Source organism: Gopherus flavomarginatus, chromosome 10 (genome assembly GCF_025201925.1).
Source record: "Gopherus flavomarginatus isolate rGopFla2 chromosome 10, rGopFla2.mat.asm, whole genome shotgun sequence".
NCBI lineage: Eukaryota > Metazoa > Chordata > Testudines > Testudinidae > Gopherus > Gopherus flavomarginatus.
In genome coordinates this window covers 34,916,699-34,931,911 of record NC_066626.1, presented here as the reverse complement: position 1 = coordinate 34,931,911, position 15,213 = coordinate 34,916,699, and the positions used below count along the sequence as shown (strand labels likewise).

Sequence of the window (15,213 nt, the reverse complement as noted above, 5' to 3'; positions counted from 1 at the left end):
CAATCAGAGTTTTGCTCTTGATATAGATGGGGCCAGGATTTCACTGTACTTGAACTGTAACCACATTTTAGAATACCGGGTCTGTTAGTGTCCAAAGAATATACAAGATCTTTTTGGGGAACGGTTTTGTGAAGAGGGATTATTAGTGACATAAGCACTGAATCCCTCTGCCTGTACTTTCCACTTCATAGTGAGTGCTTCCATATTTACAATAACTGTGAAGTCCTTTCCTCCTGCTGCAAAATGACCCTCAAGCTAATACAAAAGCATAACATCAGGCCCTCGATCAAAAAAACCCCAACCACCACACACACCTCTCACTAATCCTTATCACCTCATCTCTTTTGTGAGGGGAAGCTGAATAGAGAAGATTGCGGCAAAGCAACTTGTAACAATACCTACAGTCCCAGATTTCCTTCACATTGGCCAATCTAGTGGTAGGCGTGTGAGTGAGAGTCCACCAGCATAATTTGCAAGCTTCTTGCTGATAATGGACAAGCACCAAGAATTCACAAAGATTATTAGATCTGTCAACTGTCTTTGATACTGCTGATCATGAAATGTTGCTAGCGTAGTTATGGTACCTATCGGTGGGTGGATGGATGGACGCAAGCTTATAAGGGGAGCCAGAGGGCTCCAGTCAGTCAGTCTCTCCCTTCTATTCAGCATATTTGTGAAGTAGTATGGGCCAAGGTGTCTCCATTATGCTGATAAACTACATCTTATGACTACTCTCAGGGCAGCAATTGAGGGCACTGTGCTGCTTCCCGGAGATCTTATAAAGAAGAAATATCACAAAAGAAAAAAAGACTATCTTAGTGCTACTAGAGGCATCAAGCTTTATTGCTCTGTGTGGACAAATAAATACATATAAACATTTTAAAGTGAGATCAGAAGCAATAAGGCACAAAAGAATATTATTCCTGACGAAAACAGTCAAGGGAACTGTTGAGAAATGCTGAAAATACAGCTGAAAACCTAAAGTATTTGCATAGTCTAGATCCTGTCAGTTCCTTTTTCACACTGACAGAAGCAGGAATGTACTATGCACTGGCGAAATGGTTCAACAGTTTTACAACTCTGAAGCTACAGGCGTTCTTGCCAGTCAGTTGGCGAAAGAACACAGCCAGGAATCTTAACCTATTTCAGTTTGTACCTTTAGGAGAAAATAGATTTTTTTCACCAAATGCAACAGAATTTACATTTTTTTTTTACATTAACAACGTAATCAAAGTCCAATCTCTATAGCACGAAGCTGAACCATGAACTAATTTGGTTTGTTTTATTTTGCAATATTTATTATTTAAACAGCACAAATGCAGCAATCAAAGTTTTATACAAAGTGAGATGCTTTTCTAAATACCACATCAGAGACAACAGCTAAACAAGCTCTTTGGCAAACCTGCACATGTGTTTATAAAAACAAATGAACAAACAACCTCTCACCTGCACAAGTTCATTTAAGACCACAGCATCAAAACCTGAGAGATACTGCACATAATATCTCTGCATCACCGGTCCATATTTTCGCACATGAGCTCTGAGCTCTTCCATGTAGAATATCAGTTCAGCTATGTGCCTTAGGAAGCAAAAAAAAAAGGAGAAGTTTACAAATACAAAAACATACCCTTCGTGAAAGAAGTTAAGATAGAGCCCTCTCCACTAGAAACACTTGTTTACAAAGGATTTAAAATAGTTTATTGGCTTTAAGCTTTCACTGTTTTCTTTTAAAAAACATTATTTACTAGAGTCTTTCAGTGAGCAGGGAAAACCAAGAAACTATTGGTCTCACCTTGTAGATCAGAGTTTCTGTAAGAAGGGACACCAAGAGGCCAAAGGGTAAAAAACATGAAGCTCTGGCCCCAAAGGAATGCTTTTAGATCAAACTCTATTTTCCAAAGAAGCTCTCCCTCTCCCACTAGCACCCCAATTTAAATGTCCATATGGTTTCAGAATAGCAGCCTTGTTAGTCTTATCTGCAAAAAGAACAGGAGTACTTGTGGCACCTTAGAGACGAACAAATTTATTTGAGCATAAATTTGTTAGTCTCTGAGCTGCCACAAGTACTCCTGTTCTTTTAATCAAATTGATTAATTCTGTGAAACACAACTTAAACAATAATTACAATGGTGAGGTTTTCATACTGGAAGTTCTCCCTACTAAAAAATAAATCTGTTTACAAGATAAGATCAAAGTTTCCTTATCTGCTGGATGCTCACTGGACTGGAAACAGGCTATGCCTAGCTGTTCCCACGAGTGATACTATACAATGAAGGAGCAGCACCATCTCAGGGTCTGTCTACACTTGAAACACTACAGCAGCACAGTTGTAGCACCGCAGATGCACCACTGTAGCGCTTCATTATAGAGATTCATTACAGCAATGGGAGGGGTTCTCTCATGAGCGTAGTTAATTCACCCTCCCCAAAAGGCAGTAGGTAAGTCAATGGAAAAATTCTTCTGTCAACCTAGCACTGTCTACCCCTGAAAATTAGATGTCTTATCCGTCACTCAATGTTCCCGAAGTGATGGACCTGGATAGACTTAATTTTTTAGCACAGACCTAGCCTTAGACTATGGCTCCCAGTATTGTCTGAAAATCGTATCTGTTAATGTGCTAAACATTCACTTAATAATTTCAAATGAAGCGGTGAACTGATTGCCAGGTAGTTACTTGGTAGATTTAATCCATAGAGATTTTCTGTTCTACCCAAAAGACAGTGATTTTTCTGGTGGAAGGTGTCTGGACACCCAAAAGGAGCTTAGTATACTACTTTAATACATATGATGGAGTCACTCTGCTAGGATATGAAGGCCTCTCCTCACACTTGGAGCTACTGAACAGAACAAAAAAACTCTTGACCTGCAGAAGCCATATCGCGAAGTAACTAGTTAAAATTCTAAACTAGGACCTTAAAATTCTAGACTAAATCTAGGTTATGGCACATATGAGTAAGATAAACACAAGGTATGTTAATGGTAATTTTTCTGGTTCTAGGAAAACTACTGTCCAGCCTGTAAATAAAGTTAGAGATTATCCAACAGCCACCTTATTGAGGGAGCATTAGGAAACTCCCCACGCTCCTTTCCGAGGTAACAATCACTACGAATGGTTACCTAAAACAAGTAAATGGACACAAAGATTTGAGAAAAGGAACGTGAGTCCATTCAGCACTGTAATTAATCTCCATGCAAGAATTACCCAGCATGAGCTTTAAAACAGGTTCTCCACTGCCCTCAGATCTGCATAGTGAGGGGTGCCACACACAATGGACAACATCCACAGAAGGGCCTCTGATGGCTCCTCAAACGCTGAGTGCAAAGGGTTTTTGCATACCACAGATGGCACAGGATTAAGTTGTACACACCAAGGTAATTTCTCCTAGGTAAGGTAATAAAATTAAGGTGGATACCCTTCTTGGTATTAGCACTGAAGAGATCTGACAGCCAATATTGTCAGGAGTTTTCTTTTCATAAACCAATCCTTTACATGTAGTTTTTCTAGTATTATACAGAGTCAGCATGTAAAATTTGTTGAAAGAAAAATATTAGGATTAACAGCAAATGGTGCCAGCATGGTGTAGTTAGGATCAGATTTTGTCCAGTTTTCTCTCTCAAAACCTATGGAATCAAGTGTATGGGATGTCTCAGCTGACTCTCCCCAGTGGATGGAGAATAGATCACTGGTTGAATCACAGGGTTTCCTATTCCAGTTGTACAGCACAGAAAGCTCAATCTTCATTGGTGTGAAGAGATGCATGGTTAGCTTGCTCTACTGACAGCAGACCTTCAAGGAACTTAACATTCAGTTTTTACTCTTGTGGGAGAAGAGATTCACAGTGTAGCTAGTCCACTTGAAGACTGAGAGAAGTTCCTGGACTGGCTACTAAAGGAAGCTGGCGCTGTTCCCCCACAGTCCACCAGAATCATTTCTTTATCCAGGTATCCTGCGGCCACCTTGCTTGTTTATATATGGCACTTTGTACAACTGGATTAGTGCTATCTGATTTAACATTAGTCACTTGAACTTCTCCATAGGATTGGGGTATTAGTAATTTTACAATGCAAGGTAAATTTAAAACTAGTTTATATCCATATAATTTTCTGTTACACTGCTTCAACAAAAAGTATAAGCAGCTGGTTTACATAAACCAAGGCTAGTCAAAAATTTTCCATCTGAACTGTTTCCAAGATAAATTGGGGTTTTAGCTAAATTTTTCATGAAAAGTGTCAGCTTTTTGCACAAAAGTTTTAAGTTATCATCAAAAAGTTCCAGTTTTTGGCTAAAATTTCAGGTTTTAGTATTTCAATGAAAAGTTGAAATTTCCACTTTTCTGAACAGCGCTAATTCATGCATACAGCCACAATGATTCCTGCACAGGTCATCTTACATTCAAATATATTTTCCTTGTTAATTCTGCATAAAAATTTAAAGTACCACACTAAATATCATTAACCTACTTATCTATGAAGTCATCTGCACTCTTTTTAGGCATGTTATCTGCATGACGAAGAAGCCAAATAATTTCATCACGAGCAAATGATAACGCCATAAATACAAAAAGTGCCTGGAAGAGAAAAAATATGAATTAGTTCCTAAAATAAATACCTTATATATGTTTACCTTTTTACCAGATTTTGCCTTTTTTAAAGTAGCATTTTTTCCAAGATATGTTAAAAATTAGCTTATTGTAAGAAGTTTGAAAGAAAATGTAATAGACTATATACCCATCAAAAATAACTACTGCAATTACCTTGGGACCTAACAAGCCTGGCTGATCGGACAGGACAGTAGCTAGTTCTTTCAGTGCAGATCGTAAAAACTTGCGTCTTTCTCTATGCATTGATCCACTGTATTAAAAAAAATGAAGATTGAAATTCATTAGTTATCAATATCTACTCTGAGTCACTATAAAAATGGGTTTGGGGAAAGAATTTTATTTTTAAATTAAGCGTCTTGGTCTTAAAATTTACAGTTCATATTTCACCAACTTCAAAGACAATTCAGTAATTGAAAGAACACAGGTCAGAATAAAAATGTCACCTCAATTACTAACACTTTAAATCACTGAGAAGTTTATTAACAATCTACTCTTCACAACTCACACTTGTCAATTTGTATTTCATTCAGGTTTCTAGCTAGTTACTTTGAGTTCTCATGTATTAGCATAGCAATGCTCTATTGTGGAGATTCCAAAAAATGCTGGGGGAAATGCATAAATTTAAAAAATTGTCCCTTGGAAATTGGAACATTTATTTTTGTTAAATAAATCTAGATTTGGGGTATAAACTACCTGCCATGGTTTTCTTGATGATGTATTATTTATAAAGTCTTACATCCCCACTGAATTTTGTGCTTCACGGAAAAATAGCAGGAAATTATTTTCAGGTATTTGGGTCTTAAAATGAAAAAAAAAAAAAAGTTGAGTTTTTAGAAGTCTAATTTGCCATTAAAAACCAAACCTGTAGATGGCTATTAGGATAACCAGTGTACGGGTCTTAAGTATGATATGCTCCTATGTATCTGAATGGCCGTGGGGAACATCTAATTTTTGGTTAACCCAAGGTTCAGATAAACTGAGTGGTATTTTGAGGTAGATTTTAGCTACAGACTGGGAGGCAGAAAAGGTCAAAGCACAGCTAAGAGTGGAAGGCTCAAAGAATCACTCGGGGTGCCGCTTTACTCAATTGGCTTCTATTGTTGCCCTTCTGGGCTATGAGCCAATGGCAGCACTCTGTCCCTCCCCCCACACGTACCCCACACCTGCTCTGTGACTATCTGGGTCCTCAGGCTGCCTCTGATCATCTGTGGCTGGACATGGACCCACAGAGACTCCCATCCGCTCTGTTCTTAGGAGAGGTGCCCCTGGTTGTAGGGTTTCATGGCGTATTCCTCAAAGAGAGGAGGAGGGTATAAAATAAGACCTATATATGACCTCTCCTCACAGTAGCAGGACTGTTTGAAAGACAGAGAACCATCATTGAACTAGGGGGGAGTGGTCCTAACTGGAAGGCTTTCCAGTTAGTATGGACTGCTGAAAGTTTTGGGTGAGAGAAATCCTTTTGCTTTCAATTATTATTTAGATTACTAAAGTTTAGGAAATAGCCTGAGTGTTTATCTTTTGTAACCAATTCTGACTTTTATTCCTTTGCTATTTATCTCTTAAAATCTCTCTCTAGTTAATAAACTTCTTTTATTATTTTTGTGTTTTGATTTAAGGGTTTGAAGAATCTCTACTCAGGTTAAAAAAGCTGGTACATAATCATTCCCTTTGATGAAATGATGGACTTTTAATGAGATTACTCTGTTTGGGAGTGGAGGGGTCCTGAGCAGTGTAAGAGACACATTCCTGGCATGCAAGGCTGGGGCATTTGTGGGTGTTGCCTTGTTCATGAGTAGCTGGGAGAACACTAACATAACTCTGCTAATGGCTGTGTGTGAGCAGAGCCTTGAGAGGTTGCTTGTCACTAGCAAAGCAGTGTAAAAGGCACCCGGGGCTACAGGGAACATAGTGGTTTAACAGTCCAGATTGTACCCTGGGGAATGTCACAGCAGTACCAGGGCAAATGCCTTACAGAAGTCTAAGAATATTACCTTATCAACCAAACTTGAAATCTCCTTAAAAAAATCATCAAGTTAGTTTCACAGGATATATTTTCCTCATCTCCAAGCTGACTGACATTTATTATATTACTCTCTTAAATATTTATTAATCAACTCCTGTATCAGCCACTCAGTTATCTTGCCTGGGATCAATGTCAGGCTGATAGGCATAAAATTAAAGAGGTCATCCTGTTTACTCTTTTTAACTATTGACACAGCATTGCTTTCTTATAGTCTTCTGAAACATCCCCAGGTCTCCAAGACTTAATGAAAATCAACATTAATGGTCCAGTGTGCTCCTCAGACAGCTTTTTAAAAAGAAAAGGAAAAAAACCAACCAACCAAAAAAACCCAAAACATTCTTGGATGCAAATTGCCTAGACCAGCTGATGCTACTTCAGTAGCTGCTGTTTAACATTATCCTAAGAAACTAGTGAAATGGAAAGAGTTATATGATTAGATTATCTCATCTCCCCCACCCCAGTATAGAACAGAAATATTTAATATCTGTGTTTTTTGTAGTATTAGTAATAATTTTACTATTTCTATCTTGTAATAGACCAATACTATTGTTAGGATTATTTTTGTTCTTAATACACTTTAAAAACTCCTTTTTGCCCTTAACTCAACTGGCCACAGATTGCTCGTCTCTCTTTGCTTCTCTTATCAATTTTCTACAGTTCTTACCATCTGATTTATATTCATTACTATCAACTTCACCTTTCTTCCATGTGTGTCTGTCTGTCTGTCTCTTTCTTTCTCACACACACGTTTTATAGCTGCCTTCATTTCTGCTCTAAACCACCTTTTTTTTTTAACCAATATGGCTTTCCTCTTGAATTCTGGCTTTTTGGACATCTATGAAAGTGTTCTTAAAAATACCTAATTCCTTCAGGCAGAGCTATGCAGTGCAAACAGGCTGAGGTGCACTGGAGAGCTGGGGGCGGAGGGTGAAGGATGACTAGGATGCCAGAAGGTTATGACGCACTAGCTGAGTGAGAGGCTGGGGAGAACTGGCACAGGTGAGGGACAGAGCGTTGAGGTGCACTGGTTAACATGGGGGATGCAAACAGTAGGGTACACTAGCAGAGCTGTGGAGTACAGGAAGATAGGGGTGCAATGACACAGCTGGAGGGTGCAGGAAGATGGGGTACCCTGGCCAAGCTAGGGGCTGCTGTACATGTCTCTCGACACCCCATCCTCTCTCACCTCCACTATCATCCATCCACATTTATTTCCCTCTCCATATGACCTTAACACCATTCCCCCATATTTCCCTACACCTCTACTCCCTCAACACCTCTCCACTCCCAAGAAGCAATCATGTATATTTCCCTCCAAATAGTTTGCCTATATTCCCCCCAAAACAAAACTGCCACCCACGACTCTCAAATTACAGTAACTCGAAGCCAAATCCTTTTGTATCAGATGGGGGCTTGTGATTAATTTATCTTTAGATGTGTTAACTAAAGGGTGAGATCACAGCAACCAAGAGGTCTGTGATTCATCCAGTTATTAGTAACTCTCTTTTTAACAGTACAAGGCACCTGATGCTTTTGGGGGGAGAGGAAGGGAGGGGAGATGTAACGCTGGAACCCCTCAGTCAAATAACCCCAAATTTGAATCACTAACACTATCATGAGGCACATCAAATTTCACAGCAATCTGAGTAGCCATTTGGATTTTAGACCACTTACAAGAGTTGAGTTTAAAACATTAAAATTGTGGGAATGGAAACTCTCTAGCTATTTTTTGGCATTGGTGTGTGTATGTATTGCATAAAATATACATTTTCTTAAATATAGTTTTCCATTTGGGTCCCCCAAATATAGAATGAGTGTCATGCACTACCCGGGGTAAAACATTACAGATTGAGACTATTTTGACCCACATCACATCTCCAGTGCTAGGCCCCAAATAAATAAAAAATTAAATGGCTAGTATTTTCCAGGAATTATATCTTCAGGACTCCTGGCTCAAATGGCTCCAAATTTGGATCACAAACTTTACCTTGCACCTCCTGAGGTACACCAAATTTCTCAGAAATCCAACTAAAACAAGTCAGTTTTAAAGGACTCAGAAAGGTCCATCTCTGAACATGTCATGACACAACCTTAACTATAGTAGTGCTCCTGTGCCACTGTTAAGTTTCTACACAGCTACAACTATTCAAAAATTAAAGGAGACGGTTACTCACCTTTGTAACTGTTGTCCTTCGAGATGTGTTGCTCATATCCATTCCAGTCAGGTGTGTGCGCGCTGAGTGCACGTTCGTCGGAAGATTTTTACCCTAGCAACCCCCAGTGGGTCGCTGGGTCACCCCCTGGAGTGGTGACACCATGGCGCCGGATATATACCCCTGCCGATCTGACCGCTCCTCAGTTCCTTCTTGCCGGTTACTCCGACAGTGGGGAAGGAGGGCGCGTTTGGAATGGATACGAGCAACACATCTCGAAGAACAACAGTTACAAAGGTGAGTAACCGTCTTCTCTTCTTCGAGTGCTTGCTCATATCCATTCCAGTTAGGTGATTCCCAAGCCTTACCTAGGCGGTGGGGTCAGAGTGAGATGTCGCAGAGTGTAACACTGCGGAGCCAAAGGATGCATCATCTCTGGACTGCTGAACCAGGGCATAGTGAGAGGCGAAGGTATGCACAGAGGACCAGGTAGCTGCACAACATATCTCATGGATGGGCATGTGAGCCAGGAAAGCAGCAGATGAGGCTTGAGCCCTGGTAGAGTGTGCAGTGAGGTAGCTCGACGGAACGTGAGCCAAGTCGTAACAGGTGCGGATGCACGATGTTACCCAGGATGAAATCCTCTGTGAGGAAATGGGAAGGCCCTTCATACACTCTGCTACCGCGACGAAGAGTTGGGGGGTTCTGCGGAAGGGCTTTGTCCGCTCGATATAAAAAGCGAGCGCTCTACGGACGTCAAGGGAGTGCAGCTGTTGCTCCCTGCACGATGAATGTGGCTTCGGGAAGAAGACCGGAAAGAAGATCTCCTGGTTAACATGGAAGGCTGATACCACTTTGGGGAGAAAGGCCGGGTGTGGTCGCAACTGCACCTTGTCTTTGTGGAAGACAGTAATATGGAGGGTCAGCTATGAGAGCCTGGAGCTCAGAAACTCGTCTAGCCAATGTGATGGCTACAAGGAAAGCGGTTTTCCAGGAGAGGTAGAGAAGGGAGCAAGTTGCTAATGGCTCGAATGGAGCCGACATAAGTCTGGTAAGAACCAGACTGAGGTCCCAGGTTGGGGTGGGGCGGCGTACCTGGGGGTATAGGCGCTCCAAGCCCTTGAGGAATCGAGGTATCATAGGATGTGAAAACACGGAGCGGTCATTCTCCCCTGGGTGGAAGGTAGAGATGGCTGCCAAGTGCACCCTCAAAGAAGATACCGCTAGGCCCTGTTGTTTAAGTGATCAGAGGTAGTCCAAGATGGTGGGGATGGGGATCTCAGTGGGAAGGACATTGTGCTCTGCACACCAGCATGTGAAATGCTTCCACTTGGCCAGATACGTTGCTCTAGCGGAAGGTTTCCTGCTACCCAGGAGTACTTGTTGCACTGGGGTAGAGCAACGCAACTCAGACTGGGTCAACTACTCAGGAGCCATGCCGTGAGATAGAGGGACTGTAGGTCTGGATGACGCAGTTTGCCGTGGTCCTGAGTTATCAGGTCCAGGTGCAGAGGTAGTGGGATAGGGTACGCTATTGACAGGTCTAGCAACATGCTGTACTAGTGCTGCCTGGGCCATGCTGGAGCGATCATGATCAAGTGGGCTCTGTCTCTGCGTACTTTCAGTAAGACCCTGTGGACAAGCAGGAACGGTGGAAAGGCGTATAGCAGGTGAATCGTCCACAGTATGAGGAAAGCGTCCGCTATCGAACCCTGTGAGAGGCCTTGAAAGGAACAGAACATCTGGCATTTCCTGTTCTTGCAGGACGCGAAGAGGTCTACAGGGGGAAATCCCCACTTCCGGAAGACCGAAAGAATAACGTCCGGGTGAAGCGACCACTCGTGGGAAAGGAAGGATCTGCTGAGGAGATCCACCAGAGTGTTCCGAACCCCCGGGAGAAAGGACGCTATGAGGTCTATAGAGTGGGCTATGCAAAAGTCCCAGAGTCGTAAGGCCTCATAGCAAAGGGTCGAGGACCTTGTCCCACCCTGTTTGTTTATATAGTACATGGCTGTCATGTTGTCGGTGAATACTGACACACAACGGCCTTGCAAGTGCTGTTGGAACGCCTGGCAAGCAAAGGCGAACTGCTCTCAGCTCCCAGACATTGATGTGCAAGGCCAGCTCCTGAGATGACCAAAGGCCTTGCGTGCGTAGATGTCCGAGGTGAGCACCCCAGCTGAGAGATGACACGTCCGTCGTCAGGGACATAGAGGGCTGGGGCGGATGGAACAGCAGCCCTGCACACACCGGGGGGGCTCAGCCACCATTCGAGGGAGCCTAGGATGCTCGGGGGAATAGTGACAATCATGTCTATGGCATCCCTGCCTGGTCGGTACACTGAGTTCAGCCACGATTGGAGGGGATGGAGGCGCAGTCTGGCGTATTTCGTCACAAACGTGCAGGCCGCCATGTGACCCAGGAGACTGAGGCAAGTGCGTACCGAAGTCAACGGGGCGGCTTGCTGACTCTGGATGATCACCTCCATTGCCTGGAACCGGCGCAGCGGTAAGCAGGCCCTGGCGATGGTTGGAGTACAGGGTGGCACCAATGAAGTCTATCCTCTGAGTGGGAATCAGAGTGGATTTTTCTGCATTGATCATTAGGCCTAGATGTAGAAAAAGGTCCTTGACAATGCCGAAGTGATGGATCACCTGTGCCTCGGAGGTTCCTCAGATGAGACAGTAGTCTAGATACGGAAAAACATGTACCCGATGGCGGCGGAGGTGAGCGGCAACTACAGCCATGCATTTTGTGAATACTCTTCGGGCCGTAGAGAGGCTGAACGGTAGGACAGCAAACTGAAAATGTTGGCGGTTCACTACGAATCGGAGGAATCTCCTGTGAGGTGGGTAGATGGCGATGTGAAAATGAGCATCTTTCATGTCGAGGGTGGCATACCAGTCTCCAGGATCCAGGGATGCGATGATGGTCCCCAGGGATACCATATGGAACTTCAAGTTTTATCATGTATTTGCTGAGTTCCCGCAGGTCCAGGATAGGTCGGAGACCCCCTTTTGCCTTGGGGATTACGAAGTATCGGAAATAAAACCCCATGCCCCATTCGTGTTTTGGTACCTCCTCTATGCTGCTCTTGGCGAGAAGCATCTGCACCTCCTGGAAGAGGAGTTGCTCGTGAAGGGGTCTCTGAAGAGGGACGAAGAAGGGGGGTGGAAGGGGAGGTGTAAAAATAAATTGGAGGCGATACCCAAATTCCAGCATGCATAAGACCCAGCGATCTGACGTTAGTCGGGACCACGCAAGGAGGAGGAGGCAGAGGCGGTTGGAGAAAGGAGGGAACGGATCGTTTGACGATACTCGTATGACACCCTCGGGCGCACCTTCAAAAGGAGGGTTTCTGCCCTGTGGAAGGTTTGGGGGGGACCTTGGTTCTGGCCCCCTTGGTCGCCTGACTGCCTCCGGCGACTGGTTCTATCCTGCCTTCTAGCAAAGTCCTGTCTCTGTCTGGGCTGAGGGTAAGAGCGGTGTGGCTGGGGGCGGAACGGCCTGCGCTGAGTCACTGGAGTATGCATACCCAGCGAGCGCATAATCACCCTGCTGTCTTTTAGGCTTTGGAGCCTAGGGTCTGTTTTATCTGAAAACAGGCCTTGCCCTTCAAAGGGGAGGTCCTGGATTGTATGTTCGAGCTCCGGGGGAAGGCCTGAGACTTGCAGCTATGAGATACGCCTCATAGTCACCCCGGAGGCTAGGGTCCTGGCCGCTGAGTCCGCTGCGTCCAGGGAGCCCTGGAGGGACTTTCTAGTCACCCTTTTTCCCTCGTCTAGGATGGCCGCAAATTCCTGTCGGGAGTCCTGCGGGAGCAACTCCTTGAATTTGTCCGCCGCCGCACAGGTATTATAATTATAGCGGCTAAGGAGGGCTTGTTGATTAGCCACGCAGAGTTGGAGCGCCCCTGCGGAATAGACTTTGTGCCCCAGTAAGTCCATGCGCCTCGTGTCTTTTGATTTCGGGGCTGGGGCCTGCTGGCCATGGCGTTCCCTCTCGTTGACCGACTGGACAACTAGGGAGCAATGAGGGGGATGGACGTACAAATATTCGTAGCCCTTGGAGGGTACCATATATTTACGTTTCACTCTGCGCGCAGCAGGTGGGACAGAGGACGGAGACTTCCAGATTGTGTTGGCATTGGCCTGGATTGTCCGTATAAAGGGAGGGCCACTCTCGTGGGGACATCCGATGTTAAGATGTCCACTACAGGGTCCTCTACCTCCGGGACCTCCTTGACTGGCAAGTTCATGTTCTGTGCAACACGCCTGAGGAGATCCTGGCGGGCCCTCAGGTCGACTGGTGGAGGACCTACTGCCGACGTTCCGACCACTGCCTTGTCAGGGGAGGAGGATGAGGAGATACCCAGGACAAGCAGGTCAGTTGAGGGCTCCTCCTGGTGGACAGCCTCTGTCTCCCTAGGGATCTGGGAGTCCTGTGGTTGGACTGATACTTCCTCCGAAACAGAAGGAGGAGGGTGGCTAATAGTGGCTTCCGGCACCCAGTGTTCTGATGTGGCAGAATGCAATGGGCCTGATGATATGCCCAGGGTGTCCAAAATGCCCACTGTTGAGGTTCGTGATCCTGAGCCTGGGGCTCGTGGAATAGCACGGTGGGCACATCCATGTCCCTGTCTTGGGCATACGCACTGTCTGCCTGAGAAGACACAGAGGGGTGCCGGGACGGCTAGGAAGGAGCTGAGAGGCCGTGGTAAGGGTCTCTCTGTCTCTCCGTCGGTGATCTCCTCGGCACTGAGGATCGGTACCTGGAGTCATACTGGTGCCTAGAACAGGACCACGACCTGCGACCGGCACGGTGCCGGGAGGTCGACCTGGATCTTGAAGGTCTACGACATGAACGGCTGCGAGAGTCGCGGTGCCAGAAGCGGTACCGAGAGTACCGTGGAGGCCGAGCATTGATCTGTGCCACGAGTACGACCGGTACAGGCCAGGCCAGCGGTGCCGGGACTGCGAGCGGCGTCGAGATTGTGATCGTCTATAAGATCGCGAACAGCGCTGGGACCTGGATTGTGATCGGTGCTGGTCAGCCGGGCCGACTGAACGAGGTCTCATTATAGCCGGCTTGCCTCTAGAGTGTAGTACCCACACCGGTGGTGCCAGGGGTTGAGGCAGGACAGACTCCTCATGGCAATAAGGTCCCTAGCTGCGGAGAATGTCTCTGGCGTAGAGGGGACCGAAAGCTCAACCACAAGCCTCGGCGGGGAGCTCTCAGGGACCGGACTCGATGGCCCTCGCGGGACTGGAGTCGACGGTACTGCAGTAGTCAGTGCCCCGGCAGGTGCAGGTGCCGGGCGGTCCGACCGAGGCTGCATCTGTGGCGCGGAAGGGACAGAGGCAGCGGAGGACTTCAACCTCTTCTGCTTCAGCGAGAGAGATCGGTGCCAAGCAGCTTCCTGTGCCGGAGAAGGCCGGTGCCACGGTGTCTTCGCAGTACCGGGACGGTCCGGTGCCGGAGGAGCGCTGCTATGCTCCGCGCTCGGTGCCGAGGACAGAGGGTTCAAAGCGGCCTCCATGAGGAGAGTCTTTAGGCGAAAGTCTCTGTCTTTCTTTGTCCTCGGTTTAAATGCCTTGCAAATATGGCACTTATCTGTAATGTGCGATTCCCCAAAGCACTTGAGACGCGTCGTGGGGATCGCTTGTGGGCATCGGCTTATGACAGGCCGAGCACACAGTTTAAACCCCAGTGAACCAGACATGGGCCCCGGCACCGGGTGCGGGGAAAGGGCTAATGCCCAAACCCCACTAAACTACATACACTATCTAAGAACTAACTAACTATAACTATAGATAAACCAACTATATACAACAAGATAGCGAAGAAACAAGGAGTAGCTAGGGAAGTGGAGGACAGCTAAGCCGCGCTCCACTGTTCCAACAACCGACACGGGCGGTAAGAAGGAACTGAGGAGCGGTCGGGTCGGCAGGGGTATATATGCGGCGCCATAGCGGCGCCTCTCCAGGGGGGGACCCAGCCAACCCACCGGGGGTTGCTAGGGTAAAAATCTTCCGACGAACGTGCACGCGGCGCGCACACACCTAACTGGAATGGATATGAGCAAGCACTCGAAGAAGAACTTCACGTTCCATGTTTTATTTACAATAGTTTTACTCTTGAAAAAGCTTGATGAAATAATGAATACAAATATACCTCTACCCCGATATAATGCCACCCGATAGAACACGAATTCGGATATAACGCAGTAAAGCAGCACTCCGGTGGGGGTGGGACTGCACGCTCCAGCGGATCAAATCAAGTTCGATATAAAGCGGTTTCCACCTATAACGCGGTAAGATTTTTTGGCTCCCGAGGACAGCATTATATCGAGGTAGAGGTGTATATTTTGATCTGACTTAATATGAAGATGAAAAACTCAATTCTGAATTTAGGAAAACTTCATGTACAAAAA

General features: G+C 45.6%; 1 protein-coding gene across 4 annotated transcripts in view; it reads right to left on the bottom strand.

Moving 5' to 3' along the window:
- NCKAP1 (NCK associated protein 1) overlaps positions 1 to 15,213 on the bottom strand; it is a 122,308-nt gene that overhangs the window by 57,481 nt on the left and 49,614 nt on the right. For all 4 annotated transcript variants that reach the window (XM_050916398.1, XM_050916399.1, XM_050916401.1 and 1 more), the window contains 3 exons: positions 4,755 to 4,851; positions 4,462 to 4,568; positions 1,447 to 1,579 (listed from right to left, as the gene is read on the bottom strand). In XM_050916398.1, the coding sequence (XP_050772355.1) occupies positions 1,447 to 1,579; positions 4,462 to 4,568; positions 4,755 to 4,851 (337 nt within the window). The remainder of the gene's footprint in view (positions 1 to 1,446; positions 1,580 to 4,461; positions 4,569 to 4,754; positions 4,852 to 15,213) is intronic.